The sequence below is a fragment of the Apis dorsata genome, unplaced genomic scaffold (assembly GCF_000469605.1).
Source record: "Apis dorsata unplaced genomic scaffold, Apis dorsata 1.3 scaffold_46, whole genome shotgun sequence".
Classification (NCBI taxonomy): Eukaryota; Metazoa; Arthropoda; class Insecta; order Hymenoptera; family Apidae; genus Apis; species Apis dorsata.
Genome location: NW_006263348.1, coordinates 6644 through 20793, shown reverse-complemented (window position 1 = coordinate 20793; position 14150 = coordinate 6644). Strand labels below are relative to the sequence as shown.

At 36.5% G+C, this 14150-nt stretch overlaps 1 protein-coding gene across 1 annotated transcript in view; it reads left to right on the top strand.

Annotated features, from left to right (window-relative positions):
* The window catches only part of LOC102670923 (disintegrin and metalloproteinase domain-containing protein 10-like), a 156639-nt gene that overhangs the window by 141848 nt on the left and 641 nt on the right, over positions 1 to 14150 (top strand). The window contains exons 12-16 of the mRNA XM_031514597.1: positions 6843 to 7010; positions 9563 to 9690; positions 10502 to 10616; positions 10752 to 10886; positions 13819 to 14150. Of these exons, the coding sequence (XP_031370457.1) occupies positions 6843 to 7010; positions 9563 to 9690; positions 10502 to 10616; positions 10752 to 10886; positions 13819 to 14150 (878 nt within the window). The remainder of the gene's footprint in view (positions 1 to 6842; positions 7011 to 9562; positions 9691 to 10501; positions 10617 to 10751; positions 10887 to 13818) is intronic.

The window sequence follows — 14150 nt, the reverse complement described above, 5'->3', positions numbered from 1 at the left end:
GGAGGGAGGAAGCAAGGTGGTGGAAGTAAACTGTGGACATTAAGCTCGTAAGAGGAAGGGTGGAATAAGAATAGGAGGAGAAAAAAATTGAGAAAGATAACGAAGGAGGTGCGGGGTCGAGACTGATGAGGGAAAGAGTGGGAGGGGAGTGGAGGAGGGGAAACGAGCTGCTAGTGAGGAAAGAAAACAGGGGGACGGTGAAAGAAGAAAGATAAATAGTCGGAGGAAAGGAAAACAACCGGGTACTAGAAAGATAAAGCGGAAAGAGCATGTTGGCGGGGATGGAAACACGTAGCTGCGGTATAAGGGGAAGGGTGCATTATTTTCAAACAGGATTCGAGGTCTCGAGATTATTAATAGGCGATGGATCCTCACATTTTTCGTCCTTATAAAGTATATAATTTTATTAATCTATTATTAGAGCGATAATTGGAGAATGATGAGAGACTTGAGACACAATCATATAAATAATGTTTTCTTCTTTTTGCGAGAGAGCTCGAAAAATAAAGCTGATTAAAGAAAAAAGTTTCCATTGAATTATTCGTGTAGGAATTAATAACTTAGAAGATTAAATAATAAAGTATTTTCAACTGTTTTAAATTAAAAGTAGAAATGTATATACAAGTGATACAGCTCGAGAAGAAATATTGCTGAATATCTCCAATAAAAATCCATAATAATAAATCTCTCTTAATATATATATAAAAAAAATTTATTTTTGATGAAAACTTTGATTAATACTTTGATTTAGGATATTGTCATATCTCGTACAGATTCGAATTATTCTGAATAGTTTCGATAATGGTGATGACTTAATAAGAGATTTTGAAGCTTCGACACAATTTATAGCATCGAACAATCAATCTCTAATAAAGTTAACGATCTTGCTTTGAAATAATATTCCCTATTAATGCGTCTGATTATCGTCATTTTGTTTTGGTCCACAGGGGAAGAAGAAATTATCGACGCGATCCTCGAAAACATTTTGACGAATATGAACGAGAGATTCATCTCGAGAGATTCAATTCTCCTTCGAAGCACGAGCGATAACGCGACTTCCTTCCTTATTTCCTTCGGTAAAATGAATCCATCTCTTGCGTTCTATTTTCAAAGCACATGGACACGCGTGCATACATTTTCGTTTCAATCGTGACACCTATACACGTGGCTCATTTTCCGCTGGAAAATCTCACGGGATCGTCATCTCTTATTCTTATTACCACGTGGAAAAAAACGCGACACTCTGAATAATATCGATGATGAATATCAGCGTCGTTCATTTACTTGGCTTACCTCGTATTAAAGTAGGATTAATTGGTTGGAATATCTATACGGATATATTAAATATTAAATCGATAAAAGATATGACAATTTTCTTTATACCTTTTGTTTTAAAAGAATGCATGATAATAATAACTCAAAGTTGTTTTTAAATTTCTTAAATTTTGTTAACACGATAATCTGGTTAATCGAAAATATATTAAGATGAGGCTTCTTCATTCAATGAACTTATTAATAAAAAATGAAATGAAACCGTATTCAATATTTAAGTAGTATAACTCAAAGATATAAGTGTACTTCATGTAATTAATTGAAAAATTATAAACAATTTTAATTTCGAATAGTTATTTCGAGTTTTAAAATCAATGAATAAATTTTTCACGATGGATATTTTCTTTTTGAAAACAACAATTATCTTAAAAATAAATTTTTCCCTAGATACGAAATATTTACCAGAAATTTAATAAATTCTACGACAGGCCATAATCGTCGAAAAGCATTAAATCTCTTTGACGAAATTTTTCTTTCGACCTAACAATTGGAAACAATTGTTTCGAAAATAGAAAAGAAAGAGGCAATTATTTACGTGACGAATATCAAAGGGAATGAAAATTCCCTGTCGACCAGGGAAAATAGCTCAAGCTCCGACAAACCGGATGAATTTCATCAAGGATGATTCGTATAATATCCTTGCTTCGTTAACCGCGACATTTCGTTACACCTGTAACGGCAATTACTCCAAGACGGAGTTTCATGATTTCCTTCATCCGTCCCCTTCAAGATTCTCCCTATTGAAAGTATTGAAATCCGATAAATTGATCCGTTTCACACCGTGTTATTACGTTTCGAGGGCCAAGAGATTCAGCGCGAGTGTAAGATTGCTGGCAAGAGAGCTCCTCAAATTTCATTATTACGTGTTCGCCATACAAGTAAACGTCGATCCAAGTGCGAGTGTCGAACAGATTCGTGTATCACACAATAATCACTTCCGCTATTGTTATCGAATCTTGAAAAGATTCAATTTTTTTCTATTACATTTGAGTGAATAAACGAAAAATTATTAGAATATGTTTAAAGAATCTTAATTGCGAAAAATTCCTACTATATTCTCATTTTTAAAAATCTTCATCGCAGATAAACCTGTTCCAAAAAAAAAAAAAATCTACAAAATAAACACGAAAAACGATCGAAACTCTAATCTTCCCTTCGCGAGAAATCTTGTACTCCTTAAACTATGAGCCAAATTAACAATGGCGAAACTCTGTGCTCAAATTATGATACACCAGATAAGACTTATCACCCCCTCGAATTAACAGGATGTACGATTACGTAAACACAGGGTGGAGGTTGTGATGAAGCGATGAAGCCAGGAAGATATATTTCTCGACAACGACAATTTAAATTTCAACCCCTCCCCTCCCCTCGAAATTGTAACCCTGGAAGATGAACTCGACGCCCAAACGATAGCCCTTATCGTTTCTAATTAAGAATATATCCAGAGATAGGCGCGGGCCTAAATAAAAGGGGCGAGACTCTTGACATTGCCGGCACGGTCGGGGCATTAAGGCAAGTCCTAAATCTCGTTGGGAATTGCAGCTTCGCAGCCGTTTAGAGATAAGTCTTATCCCCCTCTGATTGAAAACGTTAATCGCCAACTTGGAATGAGGCATTCCTATTCTCTATAGGGAGGAGGCCAGATATAAAGGGGCGCGATTAAACGCCGTCGACTCTTAGAAAGGAAATTGAAAATCTTTTCGAATCCGTAATTGGCGGACCTCTCTACCCCTTCCTCCCCCCTTTCTCTTTCTTCATCTTTCATCGTTCTCTCCTTTCCCTTCATTCCTTTCTCCTTCTTTTCTTTTTATTACTTTTTATTTTCTATTATACTTTTATTTTCTACGCTATTTAATAAATTACGTGGCGAGAGATCGGTAGGAATTCCGGTAGGGAAAACAGTCTTAGAAAATCAGTGCCAGGATTTTTCTGGTGTAATATTCTCTCATTCAGGCCGAATGCACTTTTCCATCGGGTTATTTATTTCCTGATATATGCACGCACACCGAGAATAACATCCACTTGCATCAGCATCGAATTTCTTCCGCTGCTCTCCCTCTTCCTCTCTCCGTGCCAATTCGTTGAACCGGAAAACGTATCAGACCGGGGAACCTTATTTTCCAAGCATCGACTGCCGATCCCACGGGGGTATCCCTCTATCAGATATTCAAACCGTGGATCGTTCTTATCTGGACGTTAAGCGAAAATCATTCGATTCGCTTAAACGTTTCCCGCCCCCTCCCTCGATCCACCCTGTCCCTCGATTTAATTAAATCGAAAATTGTCGAGCGACGAGATCCCCTGTGCCCCTGCTGTTTCCCCTCGGTGCAACCAAGTTTCTCGATACGAGGAGATATTGGCTGCAGGGAGGGGGAGGGGAGGGGGAGGGTGACCTTTTGGCGGTGTTTTTTTCCTGGATGGATCCTCATCGATTACGTGGTGCACTCTCGTTCGTAAGTTGTCGGACATTTAAGAGGGAAATTTTTGGATGAAACGAGCATCGCGATGATTGATCGATCGTATTTAATATCGGTTAAATTTACTTTTAATCTGTTAAACAATGGAGCAACAACGCTGGTGCGATATTATTCGAAGATAGAGTGTTTGTGAAAGAATCACAGTGTTTTTGAAGAGTCGATTTTAGAGGCGAAAAGAAAAAAGAAAGAAAAGAAAAGTGAACGTGATAATATTGAAACTTATTTATCAAGTTATGCAATTTAAATTTTAGATGAAGTGAGAAGTGGAACAATGCGACGAACCATTTTAACTCTAAATTTCTTGATAACTAAGCAAATTTAAATTGTTTATAAGTAATAAGTAAACTTTTATATTTTTGTACACCTTTGTACTTGTTTTGGAACATCAAATATCATTACGTATTAAATAGAAATTATACGCGTATTCATAAATTCGTCCATTTGAATTTCGTGAAAATCGAAGGGAGAAGATTTTTTTTTCGAAATAGTCGAACTGGATTGCGAATTTCTTAGAAATTCACGGCGGTACTTTTAAATTTTCCTCGCATCCGCCTGAGTGTTTCGCGTGTAATTGCAGATACAGCAATTTCCCAGATGGAAAGCCAGGGGTTCTCGTAAAGTTGGTGGCGAGAACGGGAGGAGGAATCACGATTTCTCGAGCGAGCACAACGTCTTTAATGCACATGCTTTAATCGCTGAAACGCTTTCGAAACGTCTGAAAAAAAACCTCAACAATCCGATTCCCCGGAAAGATTTTTCGTGTATCGATCTTCCAACGTGAAACGTGATACTCGATTTCTTCGAATATTTATCGAAACGATTTCAAAGTTATAAAGAAAATCAGGGTGAAAGTTTTCCAAGCGTGAAATCACGGTTTGGCAAACAGTTTGTGCTCTTCCCAAAACTACTTTTGCACGTATCATCTCGACAAAGTCTGAAACTTCTGCTTTGCGTGCTCTTTGAATTCCATAAATATTCATTATTGCTGCCACGAATAGATTTTGTGAACCGTTTACAACGATAAATTGATAATTTGTATACGTAAAAATCTGAAAAATTGATAATTGATGAAAGATTGAATTGGATTCAATCCCATTGGACGGTTGAAATTTGAATAAAATTAATCGTGATAGAAGAAATAAATTAGATTTTTAATACAAAGAATTTCGATGCAGAAATTTTTATACATCTACTACTACTATTTAACATAATTTATATATTCCTCTTTATTTATTTTCTAATTTAACTTTGACATTGATCTATAAATCCAATGAAAATTAATCGAGAACCTCTTCCTACGGATAATATATAAAAATTCTTGTCGTATAATTATCAGAAATAAATATATTCTCATATGTATATATTCCATAATATCGTTCAATATCAATAGCACTATAATCAATTCAAATATGTGTCTAATATACCTATTAATCGGTCATTATTTACCGGTTAATTTCGATTTATTTGTTTACTGTATGCTACCACGTGTCATTGACTATATGCATATATAATAATAACAATTACTTGATCAAGCATTGAAATCGTAACGATTTGTGGATTTCTGCAAAGATACATTAAGTTATTGATACGAATATTATATTTCGAGTTTCGATATGAACATTGCACATTGATATATCGGCAATGTTTGCGTGATACAACGGAAAATATCAAGAAGTCATGCGTACACCGATCAACGTGACATCGAGCGAACCTTTTTTTTTTTTTTTTTTTGTACAACTATCGTAAATTTTATCGCGTTATATACTGGATAGGATGATCGATTACTAAAGTGCCATTGTCCCAGAGATTCGTGTTCCAATATGTATAGGATCCAATACAAATTTCGCTTTTTCCGCGAATTTTCGATTGAAAGCGTGGCGAGCATGGCACAACAGAGCAATTAAAAAAATTGAAAAAGAAATTTCCCGAAAAAGGGATAAATAACAGTGAATCCGCGCAAATGAATTAGAAATAAAAATACCTGAAAAATGTGTAATAGTTTAAATCTTCTCAAAGAAGAAACAAAAGGAGAGAGAGAGAGAGAGAGCTACAGCGAAATAGGAAAATTAAGAATTGAAGAGAAAAAAAAAGAAAAATAAAAATAAAGGAAGAGGGGGTCTTGATATCGCATTGCCCCAAATTCTCGGGCGCGTACAATGTTGCCCATTGTTCTGTCCAGAAAATCGGTCGAAAAATCGAGATATTGTTCCTGGCCTCGCACAATACAGTGTGGAACGCGTTCCAACTGGACCGCGCATTATCATCGACACACGAGCGGCCGAAAATAAATTAACGAGCGCTACAAAGCGGCCGAATTTAAAAAAAAACAACCGTGCGTTGCGCCAGACGTTGGTAAATCATGAATTTTCGATCGGACAAAGCCACGCGTCAGCAATTATAAACTGGCAATTAATGGAAAATTGCAGGAAGACTCCTTCTTTTCCGAATCTCAATTTTAACAATTTTCATTTCAACAAATTTATTTTTTAAACAGCAAAATCACATTGCCACATCGAGAAGAGGCGTATCTCTCGAAAAATTAACCAATGGAAAATCGAAGAAAGATCTTTGCACCAAATCAATAACAACAGACCGTAATGTAAAAAATAATCTTAACCCGATTAAAATATCTTTCTTTTTCTTCCAAAAAATCCATTTTCCAAAACCGAAATTATTTCCGAATCTATCTAACGGAGTTTCACGGTTACGTTCCGGAGAAGATTTCCAAAGATCCGTATATCGTGGACAATATAGACGTTGAAAGCCGATATAAACGTTGAAAGCGTTCCCACAATGAGAACTCCCTCTCTTTTCAAAGCGATGCGCATCCATCGCGCGCGAACACACGGCTCAGTCGTATTTCTCGACGATCTGGAAAAAAGGAAAAAAGGAAAAATAAACGATCGAGGATACGTACACACGTTCCACACAACTGGACACGCGTTTCTTTCGCGTGTGTTCTCCTGTGTGTGTGTGCACTGTGAATGTACAGCGTGAATGCGGCGTCGTTCATTCTCGCCATGTTTCCAGGGCCCTTGCTGCACATCCGGTTGCACCCTGCGCAACGGCGATAAGTGCAGGGACGACAACGGTTGCAGAGACGCGAGCTTTTGCGACGGGCGTAGCCCCCAGTGTCCGCCATCCATCAACAAGCCCAACAAGACCATATGCAACGAGGAATACGTCTGCTACATGGGGGTGAGTGTACATGCTTCCTGTACCGTTCTCTCTTGTTACACGTCATTCCTTTCCCATCCTGTGAATTTCCAACATCCTCTTCGGGACACCTTCGCAACAACAACAGGGTAGATGGTTTCGCGTGCTGATGTAAAGTTCACGGTCGATTCTTCTGTCGAATTAACGCGAATTAACCAAATTTTTCCCCGCGATTTGCATCTTGGTAGTAATCAAATTGCGGATTTTTATGCAAATCAGATGAATTAAAGAATAGTAGTGGAATCGAAAAGCTTTTGAAAATCGCTTGGATTTTTATAAATTTAACAGAGAAATAATTTGAGACAGGAAATCGTAGAATCGCGAAAACAAGAAAGTTGAACATGATAACATTCTATGATAATCTCGCCTTTTAATTCAAATTCTTTAGAAAATCGATCGAAAAAATCGATATCCCCCTCTTGAGTCGATAAAAGATTAAGTTTGATAGAAAATTTTTAACGAAATTTTTCTCTCCTATAAAATCTAATAAAAATTCCCAAACTAAAATGGTTACATCAAATATTACCAACTTACGATTTCCTGTTGCGAAACTAGCTGCTCGCCTAGTTACTTATTCATCGAAGGTCGACCATTTTCCGGATCTAACACGAATCGATTACTCCATAATCACGACGAAGCACGTATCATCGGACGACGATCAACGAGAAGAAGAAATATTTAAAGAAACTTTCGTGTGAAAATCAATAACCGAAAAATTTACCAAACAAATCTCAAAAAAATATAATAATAAACTTTCTTTCTTCCTTTTGACAAGATATTTGCATTTAAATTTCCATCTCGTGGACGACTTTGGGAATAAATCCGCAGAGAGATTCGAAAAAAACGACCAAATGCTCTCCTCGAATATGGTTGGTCCTAGATTGGTTCTCGTTCTTGGGGAGAAAAATCCAGCGGGGAAACGATCTCGAAACGTACGCGTGGTATTTTCCTACGCGCTTTGAAGCGTGGATTTAAGGCTTTGAGGTTGGCGTGCACACGCACATCGAGGAATGAAATATCCTTCGGATCGAGTGCGATAGTGCATTCATTTGTCGTTCGAAATCTCGAGAGGCATTCCTTGCTCGCATCTTCGATCGGATGATTCCCCGCGTGTCGAGAATACGGATTAGCTTTTTCACTAAATTTCAACTTCGTTTCGAAATTAATTTCACGGAGAGGAAGATATAGAACGGATGGTTTTCGAAATTCGAGGGAATGAAATTAAAGGGATCGGTCGATTTTGATCGAAAATTTGCCAGGAAATTTTTGTACAATGGCCAATTTGGATTTAATTTTCTTTCGGTTATAGATAGTGTGGTCAAATTTCTATCCATATATCTACGATGTATGATTCAACGTCGTAGAATTAATTAAATAAATCACAATTCGATAGGAATAGAAATTCCAATGATCGTAAAATTTGAGAAATAATACGCGTACCAATTTATCTTTCATCCAATTTTCCTCTAACGTGTATGTATTTCTTTACAAAATATCCTGAACCGTTTTAATAAAATTGTCAACCAAGGTAAAAGTTAAGAGATCGATTTCTTGGTCTACGAAACGAACATCGAACAGAGGGTGATAACGGGCGCAAGGTTATTTCCTCTAGTTCCAGTTCGAGTAGAAACATTGGATTACAGCCAGCCAAGCTGAAAACGCGTTTCAGGCCGCACACGTGCAACAATTCGACAGTACGCATCGGCAGCTACGAATCGATACTCCTCCCTCCCGAAATACTGGCTTTCTAATCTGCAAGTACAATAACGAGCCGAGATGGGACGAGTCAGCTGCCGTTTGCAATTTGCTTTGCCGTTGTGTTTTCGAACGACGCTCGTTCTTACCACGTGCTACGTAATGATGCACGTTTTCCAAGAAACAATCCCTGGAAAAGATTTAATTCCCACGATATTCCATTTCTATATTGCGAATATATTTTTACTAGTCTTCTTTAACTCCTCTTCTAAAGATTTAGTCGTGTTTCGATGTCCAATAATTATTCTTCTCTAGTTTATTTTTTCTAGTAATTTAATAATCCTTGTATTGTAAGATGTTTCAAACGAGAATGGAATGTCTCATAAGGGGTTGAAGTTGTATATAATTTGAGATGTATAAATAAAAATTGTGATTAAGAAGATACTGATCGATAATCTTCGCGATAAATACATTTTCTTTATTGGTCACTGTTTTAATAAATTTAACAGATATATATATATACACCCTATTTTAACTGGAAACTTTCATTCAAATTTTCCATAAATCGATCCCTTAAACTCAAATATCCTGCTCGAAGCAACTAATTAAATATTTTATTCCAAGAACAAACGTATCACAATTTCTAACGTAATTACGTTTCCCACGCGATTCGTCTAGTTTTCAACGAGAAACGGCGAAAGGAGAAAACCTCGTGGCGGATATCCCCAATTGCTTATCCCTCTTCAAAGATCCCCTCCACTGGGAAATTACCTCGTATTTAGAGGTTTATTCTAGTAGTAGTAGGCTGACACTTTATCGGTCTGTTGCATTGCTTGCAGGAATGTACCGGGAGCATTTGCCTGGCTTACGGATTGGAATCGTGTCAGTGCATCGCGGGACCCGACGATCCCCCGACCAAAAGCTGCGAACTCTGCTGTAAATTGGCAGGAGAGGATCAACCATGCCTGTGAGAGACGATCGCCTCTACGATACGTGGTTTCGCGCCAATGTTTCCACTCGTTTCAATTATCCTCTTTTACTACTAGGGAGATACCTTTTTACTAGGGAAATAAATAATTGGAGGAGATTTGACGACTGCCGTTCATCGATCGGTCAACCCTTTGAGCGTTCCATCATCCCAGTAATTCATCGTCCGCTTGAAACGAAAAGCAATTTTCTCGCTTTCCTCGAATGGGATAATTTAATTGTTGATTTCAGTGAAAAGTTCATTCTAATGATCGATACAAATTTGTGTATCTAATGATTTTGTATTTGTATTCTGAGACGATACTCGAAAAAATGATTTATATTATTATTTTATAAACTTGAAATATCGATCAATGAAAAAGTGATCGTTTTGTGATGTTTGATTTTGTCTCTCGATTAATCGAGGATTCTCTTATTAATATATATAAAAAAATAAATATATCGTATGAAAAGTAACTATGCAACAAATAAGCAATCTTTCAATATTTATTTAGATTATTTATAAAAATATCTCGTAATATTTACTTTGATTCTCTTGATAAAAAATTTCTTTGCGCGTAATTTTTATTTTTATCGCGAATTCCTTTTACATAAACGCTCAAAGGGTTAATACGATAAATTCTTTTGCCTTGGATTTTTTAACTTGCCGAATCTTCATCCGCATCCGCGTGAATCCGCATTCCGTTTCCTTCGTATCATCCCTCATCCACGCAACGAAAAAAAACTCGAGGGGAAACGGGATTGTTAGCAAGCTCGAGCAAACGGGTATTGAGAAGTACCTCTCTTTGCAGATCATCGTTCGCATGGAATTCAGCGCCTTACGATATTCCTGACATGCTGTCGAAACCAGGCACGCCGTGCAACGATTACAATGGCTATTGCGACGTCTTCCAAAGATGTCGAGAGGTAATACAACCAACCCCTCTTTTCTCCACGTTTTTCAGTTCGATGGAACAGAGATTTTTCCATTTATATTTTATCTTTATATTATCGATCTTAATTACATTGTTCGACAACATTTAATTCGTTTGATTCGTCAAGGTGGATCCCAGCGGACCACTGGCAACTTTGAGAAGACTACTCTTGTCGGACGCCAGCCTAGCAAGCTTCCAACGATGGATGATCGATCGCTGGTACATCGTTGCAGCAATTATCCTCGTCTTACTGTCGATCTTGGTAAGTTTTCATCTCCAGTTCAATTTTTTTTTTTTTTTATTTCGAACGACAAAAGTCGAGGAGAGCTTTTTTTTTTAATGTTATTTTAATTAATATCGAAAAGAAAAAAATACATAGAGCGTATTTCAAGAGTATCGATTTCGGATATCAAGATAAAAATTGATACGTAAAAATATCGAATATAGTTATTATTTTAGTAAACGCGAGTAAAACTGACGTTCGTTTAATCATTAGAAGCGTTTGCAAATTTTTTTTTGGTAATAATAGAAAAAAAAAACGTGTAAATTTGATTCCAGTATCAATTTTTAAACTACGAAATGTAGGTCCTCAATCTGTTAATTTTAATCGAATGCTCGGGAGGAAATTCGTTTCACGTAATAATAACTTAGACGGATGATCTTCGATTAAAAAATTTGAACCAATTAAAAGAGAATTTTTAAAAATAATCCACCGTTTTGCTCGATCAATTTTCAATCTCTTTCAATAAATTTATAAATTTGTATAAATTCTCCAAAGTTATTTCTCCACCCGTATTTCTTAACAACTCGTATTTTTAACTAGTTAAAAATATACGTACATCTCCACGGGGCCACGGAATATAGCGATATGTTCAGTATTGCAAAAGTACCGTTGACGTATCGAATACCGACGCAAATCCAATTACTCGTCCTGTCAATTAAAATTTGTACATATGCATAAAAAAAACACGGCAACAGTTGCGCGTTCTCGTTCCAATGGAAAATATGTTGCGAGCATCACGCGGGGAAATACGATTCAATTACATCGATGTTTTTGTTCTGTAAACCCGTAAAAGCGCACAGATATTTCTATGGCAAATAATAATCAGTTCGTTTAATTTCGATCCGGATGCACGCACGAGTGTTCATTATTGAAAAAAAAAAAAAAAATAAAAAAAATAAAAAAGAAGAAAGAAAGGGGGAAAAAATTGCACGGTAAACATTAAAATTTACTGAAATATATTATTAACGAGTACGCTCGATCGAGAGATACGATTCTCGATTTGTTCGTTTTCTTTCCCCCCCTCGGTTTATTTATTAAAAAAAAAAATTTTAATTTCTATTCGAATTTCATGTGAACGCATAAAAGAACGAATGTAATATATAGATATATATTTTTTCGCCGGGATGATCGAGAATGACACGTTTTCCAAAAAAAGGGAAACTATTCGAAGAAAGAAAAAATTCCATTTGATTTGATTGAATATAAATTGAAAATATTTATATCCGTATTTTTCTTATTAACAAGATGGAACAATTTCTTTTTCAAATCGCATATTATGTGACGTGAATACGTACGTATAATATAAATAAACGTACGTTAAATGGAAAAAGTTTACTTGTAGATAGAAAATAATCTCAGCTTAAGTTGATCTCAAACTTTCTATTACTTGCTGACAAAAGGATTTATACAAAACACATTTTTCACGAGTATTTCTTCGTCGTCCCATTTTTAAAATCATCCACTATAAAACGAAACCTAAGATCCTCAGATGAAAGAGTTATAATTTTATATACTACATTCTAATAAAATGAAATCAACAAAATTGAATCTAAAGAAATGATGGAATATTAAACAAATTTTCAATCCCTCGAATCTTGCTCAAATATCGCAGAAATATTAAAGAACATCGATTTTCTATCCTTTTTTTCTTCCTTTTTTAATATCTTCCGATTGAATAAACATGAAATATACTCTAGCTGATTAAAAGTTTTACACATTTAAAATTTAGTATTCTAATTAGTACTACCACTGCTTATCCGAGATTGGATTAGATTAAAATTGGATTATTATATTATACCCTTCAAAGAATTCGACGAGAAAGATCGTGAATATTTATAATCGTTTCTGCGCTTAAAATACATTGATCTAATGAACACTGAATAAATCCAAATTTTTCTAATTTTACTCTGTACATTATTCTATAAATAAAAATAAAATATATCACAACAACTCTGTACTATTGGAAAATACAAAGAGAGAAAAGAAAAGAAAAGAATGAGGTGATTAAGAAAGATATCGAACAAAATATAAATATATATACATATTGTAAATTCAATTCTACGCAAGTTGGCCAACTTCCGGGCCACGACGGCCGCCAAAGCAGGCGGAAATTCATCCGGAGATAGGTTTAAAGTAGCGGCGGTAAAGCACGAAACCGCCACGAATTATATTATAAACCATATCCCGTGGGAGCTTCCCGTATAATGCAACCGCAAACTTTTTCCCCGCCATTGTAACGAAATATAATCTGTCAACCTCTGTCTCTTCCCCCATTTTTCCATCTGTCTCTCGAATATCGTTTGTCAACTTTATCGTTGTAAATTAATACACTGGTGCATCCATAGATCTTGAGACTCCATATAAATAGACAGTTCACTATCCACACCAAAGACACTTCGAAATCAATTTTACTAATACTTTTTAAACGTAATTATATTCGGAGATAAATTAAATTTCCGTAACAATTTCTCTTTTTTGAAAATAGATATCTTTAGAATCTATATCTCCCTCGTTCTTATTTCCCGTGATTCCTTGTCGTTCCTTTTTCAATTAAATATCGCTTCCGTCCCCGTTTCTCCCGTCGTTTCGATCGGGACAAAACTTTTTGCGAAACTTGAAAATGAGTTCTCGAGGTTAAATAAAATTGATTCGAAAATTGTGAAACTTGATCTCGAAGTTCTTTGCCATTTATGGATCTATTTCTGTACATACACAAGATGATAGATATACTCATGAATTATCTTTATGAAAATTGAAGATTTCTATTAAAGATAATTATTTTATTCGCTTCGCTTAATCCCCTAAAAATATCCCTCGAATATATATCAACACCTCGTGTATTTTCGCGGGCTCCAATTAAATCGCGAACCGGATTCCTTCGCTAAAAAACCGCTTTATTATCATGCCGCAGGCGTGCCTGGCGTATTTCCTGGCCAAACGGCGGGACAACCGTGCAAGGAAAACCGGAGGCGAGGCGAGAAACACGGGCGAGGAGGCGGCGACGAGGGGGCGCTCGTCCGTGCGGAAGATACGATCTATGGACATTTGGTGGGTGAAAAGGAGGATCGTCGAGGCTATGAAGAGCATCGCGTCTCCCCGTCTCTGGAAGAGGGATGCCCCCTCGGGGGGTGGCACGTTCCTCGCAAGGATTTCTCGACTGGTGGCCAGCAGAGATTCGGCCAGCGCCGCGTCGTCCGAGGAGGAGCAATGCTCGAACGAGGTGGAGAAGCTGTGCAAGACTGG